We start from the raw sequence: 8,268 nt of genomic DNA, 5'->3' as shown, positions 1-8,268 counted from the left end.
AGCCACAGGTAAACATTTTTTATGACTTCAATGTTCAACCAGTATGGAAGTTTTTCTAGCAAAAATCACTATTTTCTTCCAAGACAACCATAGCTCACCCTTAAAATACCTTTACTATTATTAATTTTAAAAAGATGTGTGGTTCTGTTTTCTTTGAAATGTTGTCTGACTACAAATCCCAGAACACCTCTTAAGTACAGCAGAGGATTTTAGACTTCATACATTGATCACCAGTAAATTTGTCTCTGAACTTGACCTGCAAGTCATGGAAAGAGTTGTTCCCAGAAAAAAAAAAAGTTATCTAAATAGATAGGCTGACATTTTAAAGGTTGAAATGATTTAATATCTAGAGTTTTCTTTAATATCAAATACTGTCATTGAGGAAATATGAGGTTACCAGTGGACAGTTGGCAAAATGGGTGATGCATAGAGGTTAATTATTTTATTCTCTCTACTTTTATGTATATTTGATTTTTATAATAAGAAGTTTCCGTGTATAATACAAGATGCAATAATACAATAGTACTGAAGATCATTTCTACTGCTTACTCTAAATGGTAAAGAATTTATCACCATATTTGGGCACAAGCTTTTCCTCCAAGGAAATATTAAATATATTTTTCAGCTCTTCTCCTATTTCTTCTTCATTCAGTGTCTTAAACTCCACCAAATCCACATTGTCTTTATAATTGAATTTCCTAAAGGTGAGGGTGAGGCCCACTAAACAGTGAACCCCATCTGGGGTCTGCAAGGAACAGAACGACTTGCCTGTAAACAAAGATGCTGGAGACGTCTGAAGGTACTCATTAACAGACTCAAAATCTTTAATTGTTCGAGGCTCCAGAGTAAAGGAGTAGATCTTTCGGTACTTGTTCCTTTCCAGGAGATCAGAGTTAACAAATTCCTGGTTTGGGATGTACTGCTCTCTTCTGATTTGGTCCAGGTACCAGGTTCCTCTCTCTTCAGTTAAGCGGAAGACGCAGGGCACCTGAGGCTGATCCTTCCCAGAAATTAACTCCAGAGGCTGCCACATCTGGTAAGAGCATCCAAACCCAGCATCGACTATGTAGTGTCTACCATCCAAGGTGACCTTCAGCAGAAGGTGAATCATAGCACTGCTGTATTTGTCGGCCGGAGGGCTGAACACGTAGCCTCCCAACATGGTGGCCTGGAAACCCATGGTGGTCAGAGCCCAGTACAGGAGGTGATTGACCTGGAGGCACCAGCCACCCCGCCTCCTCCTCACCACTTGATCAAAAATGGCCTCCAAGCCCAGTTCCATGCGCTTCCCACAATGGATGTTCAGGTTCTCAAAGGGAACGGCCCAGATCTGGTGCTGAAGGATGTCAGTTAATGTTTCCAGGTCCAATTTGTTCCTGGAGTTCTTATAACCAATTCTTTCAAAATATGCTTCAATGTCCATGGTTGCCTAAGGCAAGGGAAATAAAGCAAGAGCACATCGTGTTACCTTTGCACTTGGATTTTGAATTATAATTCATGTATTTTAAATATCTAAATACAAACTGGTGATGAATATCTGCAACGTAAGTCTTTTGTTTAATACTTTCATTGTAGTCATTGTTTTCATGTGCTTAAGTTCACTCACTAGTCTCAGTAACCCTGTATGAAAAGTATTATCACTGCTTCCATGTATTAAAGATGAGAAGCTATAAATCCAGGTTTAATGATGAGCAAAACGATAAACAGTTTATATGTGGTTTTGTTAGTAATAAATTAAAAGAGGTTCAAATTGGTGTCAATTAAAATAGGGTTTATACTCTGGTTGGTGTGGCTCAGTGGAATGAGTGCCCGCCTACGAACCAAAGAGTTGCTGATTCAATTCCCAGTCAAGGCATATGCCTGTGTTGCAGGCCAGATCCCCAGTAGGGGGCGCTCAAGAGGTAACCATATATTGATGTCTTTCTCCCTCTCTTCTTCCTACCTAGGGCTCTCTGAAAATAAATAAATGTAGAGTTTACAAATAGTTCTTGTGTAAATAGGAGAATTATAGAGTACATTGTATTCTGGGTACCTGGCCCACTCAATTTCACCTTTAGTTGAACCCACTCAAAGTTCCAACTCAAAGATTTATATTTCTCTCCACATTGATTTATTGATTCACTCAGTGCAAAGTTTATGAAACTTTTCATAAGTTTCAGGAAGGGCCTCAGAAGCAAGCAACCAGATGGCCAGTTGCCAGGGAATCAACAAAGAAGGGTGAGCCTTGTTCTGTGCCCCCATGTATTGCTACAAGATTTACCCAACACGGCAAGGACCAGTGTGCCATGATAACAGCTATTCTTCCTCCAGGGATAAAGCATAATTCGGGATATTGGGGCAAAAGAAAAATAAAGCACAATGTTCTTTGTGTGCGGTGTCACCAGAAAGGAAGAAGCATCCATACGGGGAAGATCGGCCATCAGAGTGTCTCTGGTTACACTCTCTCTTTCCGTCTCCACTGGGAGAGTGAGGAGTCCAGGGCCCGCTCCACACAGACCCCTCACCAGTCAGGTTCCTTCGGTTCAAGAAACAAGGAAGAGGTGGAGACAAAGCTAGACAGGCACAAATATAATGAAAACACAGGGTGCAAATACACTGCGAGAGTGGGAATTAAAGGATATAATGTGCAAAAGAGAGACAAAAACAGACGACCAGCTCAAGAACAGAAATAAACTGAGCAATGGAGAGAAATTCTTCACGGGCACTTGGAGCAAAAGAACATTTAACATGGATTCATAACAGAGAGCCAAAAAATGAAGTGATAAAATAATAATGAAATAATGCAGCTCTATTATTTTATCTTAGACCTTAGGAAACTACGGACAAAAACAAAGCTAATATATAATTAATTACAAACAGAAAGGGACAATATAGATGCAGTGTGATATCAGATCACATGTGTAGAAGAAAAACTTGATACTATAGTAAAAGTCAATGAAAAGGTAAAGCCATTAAACAAACAGAAAGAAGCCAATAGGAAAACAACTGGTGCTTCTGAAGAAGAAATCTCAAAAAGCACAATAGAAAATGTATGTAAAAATAACAAAATCATTTTCCTGAACTGCAGCAAAAATTAAATCTAAAAAACAGCCAGATTCTGGAAAAGTGCGATTCAACATTCAACACTGGAATATATTCCAGTTAGATTACTGAAATTGAAAATGGGAGGAAACTACCTGGGTATTTGGTGGAAAAGCCAACATTTCATAAGGGAGAAACTGTCATGCAGGGGTCAGAATGCCCCACAGTAGTAGGTCTACTAAGTTAAGAAGGGAGTCTGATCTTCAAACACTACCCTCAGCTAGTGTTGCATTTAATCACAAAGGCATCCTAAGTATAAAGACAATCTCAAACATGACAGAACTTGAGGAATGCATCAACAGTGAGCTACCCTGATAAAGTGGTACCTCCCAACTGGCCAGTAAGGGTGTAAATTAAAATGAAAAAAAAAAGATGAGAGAGGCCACAATAAAGAGTTCATGGTCAACATTGACTCCTCTTATTATAGAACAAAAAAGTAGAAAATGTATGAGAATATCAAGTAAGGTTTTAAAAAACGTTTGGAAAGTGTGACTCAGATGAAACCCATTAGACCTGTTGGCCTCCACCCTAAGAACAGAGAGGGAAGGAACAAGCATGCTCAGTGTGCCTAGAGAGGGCATGCGGCATTGGTGAGGATCCCGGACCGAGGCAACTGTGGGGAGAGTGCTGTCTGTCCCACCCCGATCCCTTCAGATGTCTTTTACCATTTCACTGTGCCCCTGGCCTGGCTTCTCTGTCCTTATGCTTAAGGACCTGCACCCTAGACTCTTTGGAGGGCCCCCTGAGGGCTCCTGGAGCTGCTCTGCCTTCCTCTGCAGAGAGCTGGACAAGCCAGGGAACTCATTTCCTGCCAGGGCAGCTTTGAGACAATTAATGACTCGAGCGAGGTTTTGGAAGTCCAGCTGCCAGGCCTGGAGTCCGGACACCACGGAGTTAGAAGTCACAACCAGACTGAACTGGGCATCTCCCAGGGGCACTTCCTGCATAAGCCGCTTGCACATGGACCTGGGTCTGTGTCTCAGGGTCTGGTTCTGGGAACCTGACTTCAGTGAGACCTATCGGTGGTCCTCTGGGGAGCTGTGGGGAACGAAGGAAAGATACACAGGCAACTTCCAGAGGGCCTGGCATGTCGGGTGAAAGAGGCCTGCTTTTTCCTGTAGCTCATCTGACGGATCCTTGGTGTTTTCTTGAATGGTCAATGTTCAACTGTTGAACTGACTGCTGCAATTTGTCCTTAGCAACAAGGTACTCCAATTCAAATTATCTTTTTGGAGGAACCCTTGGAGAATAGATTGATATGCCAAGTTCACTGATTAGCTCCCAGTCCTGTTGGATGCCTACATCTTTCATGGACAACACTGGTGTCCATTTTTCCCCCTAAGTAAACCTCTAGTGTTTCCCAAAATAAAATTGTAGGCAAGAGTCTAAGATAAAGGAATTAAAAGCAAACTGATCCAGAGCTAGTTGGCAAGGAGATGGCGCCGTCACGCTCAAGCTACAGGCAGCACAAGAACAACCACGGACTGAAGTCTTCTACACCTGGTGCCCGACTTCCGGGATTCTGGAGAATTCTGAGGAGTGCCCGTGAGTGGCTTACTCCGTGGCTGCTGCTTCTCTTTTTAATCACTTTTCTTTTCTCTGTCCCAGTGAAGGCCATAGCATTCCACTGGATTGAAACCATAACTGAGCCCCCTCCCAGGGACAAGTGGCCAGCTGTTCAACTTTCTGGATGCAAGGGAAGCTGTTAGGCACGCCCTGCTCAATGGCCATCATTCCACAGGCCTTAGTGTCAGGGAGACGCCGGGAACCAAAGGCCAGCAGAGGTCAGGCCGGCCCACAGCGCAAGCCCGGGAGCCAGTCCACAGAAACAGCTGCTCAGCACACGGAGGTGAAGGCCAGACAAAACAAGTCCCTGGGACGACACGGAGCTGGCAGCTAAAAACTGCCCTTTGAGAGGAGAGTGGAGTCCCTCTATTGTGCTTCAGGAACAAAAATGAGGGTCCTGGGCAAGCAAGTGAAAGGCTGCTATCATCCCAAGGTGACAAGCAGCACTAGTACTCTCTGGACTGAGGGGGAGGTGCCAATCCCTCCTTCCAGGATTTCTGAATAGATTTTTTAAATAACTGATGTGAAGTTCACATCACATGGTACTGATCATGTGGTACATTGATGCAACAATCAATCAGTGCCATCCAGTACACTCACCACGGTGCACATCACCATCTCTGTCCCATTCCACAACATCACACTAGGGTGAACTGCACCCTGCTGCCCATTCAGCAGTGATTCCCTGTTTCCTCCAGCCCCTGGCAACCGCCAGTCTGCTTTCTGTCTCTGCAGAACATTTCATATAAATGTAATTGCGTAACACGGGGCCTTTTGCTGGCTGGCTTCCTTTCATTTACCATAATGGGTTCAGGGTTCATGTATTGTGAAATACACATCAATACTTCATCCCTTTTTATGACTGAATAGTATTCCAAGGTGTGGACACGATTTTTATTTATCTCTTCCTTCCTGATGGCATCTAGGTTGTCCCACGTTTGGCTGCTGTGCATCGTGCTGCTGTGAACATTTGTGTCCAAGCACACTTCTCAGTGTGTTTTCCAATCAGTTTGCACTGACACTGAGGAACAGAAGTGCTGAGTTGAATAGAAGAATTTTAGGGAGTGCTTCTGAGTGGCTTTTCTTTCTGTGTACTGTTATTTTCATTTCTCTCCCCTCCCCTCCCCTCCCCTCCCTTTCCTTTTGGCTCTGCACCCTCTGCAATGACACTATGACCCAGCTCAGCCCCAGGGGCAAGTGGTCAGCCCAGTGATTTTCTGGGTGAGGAAGAAGCTGTCAGGCAGGCCTCGCCCACAGAGCCCCTTCAACAGCACTTCGCACCCTGAAGGCCTGTGGAGTCGACACAGAAAGCCCCATGCGTGGAAATCAGCTGTTATAGCTGCCGAGGACTTCTCACTGGTTTTTGTTTTCATAAACTTCATTTTTTCCCCTCCTCTCCAAAAGCAAAAGCTCAAACAAACTCAGATGTGCAGGTGATATGTGAGCACACTTCAAGTTGCCTCTGAAGTTTTCAAACCCATAAAGAGCCATCAAAATAAGTTGCCGGGCAAGATGCACCAGGCAGTTGACAGAAAGTTGTTTACTTTTGTTTCAGGGAGGAAAGGTGCAGCTGCCGTTTTGTGAGCAGAAAACTAAAGTGAGGCCCTGGGGAAGGGAAAGAGCAATTTCTCGGAGAAGAGCACACCGGGTGCTGCCGTGGGCACCTGCCGGAGCTCGGGAGCACCGCCAAAGCACCTCGCACTCTGGCCCTTGCTACCGGGTGTGTCTGCCCCTGCAGGCCCCCTCGCCTGTCCAGTTGTGCACAGCTCTGCTCAGGGCGTGGAGTCCTTGGTCTCTCTGACAGCAAAGAGGTTGGTTCTTGTCATTTATGGCTCCTGGAGGCCCTTCCCCCTAAGCCTCCCTCCAGGGCAGGAAACTTCCCCCAGGAATTCCCTCCAACAGTACAAAAAACATGTCCCCCCTTCCAGTTGGGATTATTGCAGAAATCCTTATCAGCTGATGCAGAGGGAGCAGGGATGGTCACAAACCCGCTGCTGCCAGGACTAACTGTGCCCTTGGGACACTCTTGGTTGGGGACAGAGGAGGTGGACATCACTGTTTCCATTATCTGACAAGGAAATCCAGTTCCCTGAAACACACTTTGTGCACACAGCTGGTTTTTACACACTCTGTAATCCTCACAACCACCTTTTCAGTAAGCTCTCTAATGAGCTCCATTTCACTGACAGATAAACTGACTTTCAAAGATGCTGGGTGGTCCGCCCAAGTCCCCACAGCTGGGTGTGGTGTGGCTGTGACTCTAACCCACAGGGTGTGCATCGAGGGTCTGCTACCCTCACACTTCACTGCACAGCCCTTACAGCATAAGGACTCAAAGCACGTGTCAGCCACACCTTCTGAACCACCTCTGGACTGCAATTCAGACACACTGCAGTGTCTAGCCTGCTGGACTCACAGCTGAGGTAGGATCAAGCCCCAATTTCAAAGCATAAAGAGTCACTCACCGAGTTCCACTAGGACCCACACCAGGAACTAGACTGAACTAACTTCACTCCTCCCACTGGAGCCAACACAGGAAGTGCCCTCATTGGCTTTCCACACTGCCCCTCCCAAAGAGTCCACTTAGAATCACCCAGGGATCTCTGGGAAATGTAGTTGTGGGTCCTAAGGATGTCCTTGTGTGCCTCCTCTTCAAATCTATTCAGCAGAGAAGAGTGGGGACGATATTATCTGAGGAGCCCCTGTCATCACAGGCGGAGAGGGGTAGAACCTCGTATTTGTTGTGTGACCTCAGCTGCCATAGTCACCAGGACTCAGCAGAGATAAAGCTGGGACTGCAGAGCAGATCTTGCTAGAAACACATTGCAGAGGGGGAGATATAATCCCCGGATGCAGCTTTGGGGCTGGACCGTTTTGGAACAAAGCATGGGAATGGAATTGTTCAATGAAATGTGGGCATAGTCCTCTTGAGTCCTGGAAATTTAATACTTGGCAATAAAATCCATGACAAATTCATGATTTTGAGAATACCACTATCATTTTAGCTAAAGGAACAAAGGCCCACAAGAACCTCCAACAAAAACTGTCCCAGGAACCTGAGATCCTGAGTCCCGAGGTTAAAGCAGAGTCAGCCCTGAGTTGTGGGTCCTGGCCTCACGTGAGGGCCGTGAAAGCAGAGATCATCCAGCCGAGATTTCAGTGGGCTTAAGGGCCCCTTCTGCAATGGAATGGTTCTTCGAACGTTCAGGCTGAAAGCTTTCTACTTCCTGTAGAAGGGCAGCAGAACTGGGAAATACTTGAACTGCCACTGAGCGCTCTCCCCACCACAGAAGGGACAGAGAGAGAGAAGTGAACCAGCAGGAGTAATAGTGATAACGTGAAGGTAAGCTCTCCCAATTCCAATGTGAAGAAGTTGTAAACTTCATGAGCATGCTCCTTTTCTAAAATAATAATCAAATGAGTTATTGAATTATAACAATTCTAATGTGTGCTAACACTTTTTGTTTTAAGTATTAAAGCATGCTAGATCACTTTTATTTCCTTGCAAAAAAAAAGTGTTTTAAGAGACTTTTATTTTCACATAGAAAGACTGAAGTTAAATCTCCCCCTTTGATTTTGGAATCCATGGAAGACACTGGCCCCTAAATCAAGATATTTTTT

The 8,268-nt window shown here is 45.1% G+C and overlaps 1 protein-coding gene across 1 annotated transcript; it reads right to left on the bottom strand.

The window, feature by feature from the left end:
* Nucleotides 1-320: 320 nt before the first annotated feature.
* Nucleotides 321-7,192, bottom strand: LOC123807795 (arylamine N-acetyltransferase 1-like). The gene is made up of 2 exons (XM_045821876.1): nucleotides 7,113-7,192; nucleotides 321-1,429 (listed from the first exon to the last, which is right to left on the bottom strand). The coding sequence occupies exon 2, from the start codon at nucleotides 1,421-1,423 to the stop codon at nucleotides 551-553; it is 873 nt and encodes a 290-aa protein (XP_045677832.1). The 5' UTR covers nucleotides 1,424-1,429; nucleotides 7,113-7,192; the 3' UTR covers nucleotides 321-550.
* Between the last annotated feature and the right edge of the window lie 1,076 nt (nucleotides 7,193-8,268).

Source organism: Phyllostomus hastatus, unplaced genomic scaffold, assembly GCF_019186645.2.
Source record: "Phyllostomus hastatus isolate PE091 unplaced genomic scaffold, TTU_PhHast_1.1 phas_scaffold_46, whole genome shotgun sequence".
Taxonomy (NCBI): domain Eukaryota; kingdom Metazoa; phylum Chordata; class Mammalia; order Chiroptera; family Phyllostomidae; genus Phyllostomus; species Phyllostomus hastatus.
This window is presented reverse-complemented; position numbering and strand designations above follow the sequence as displayed.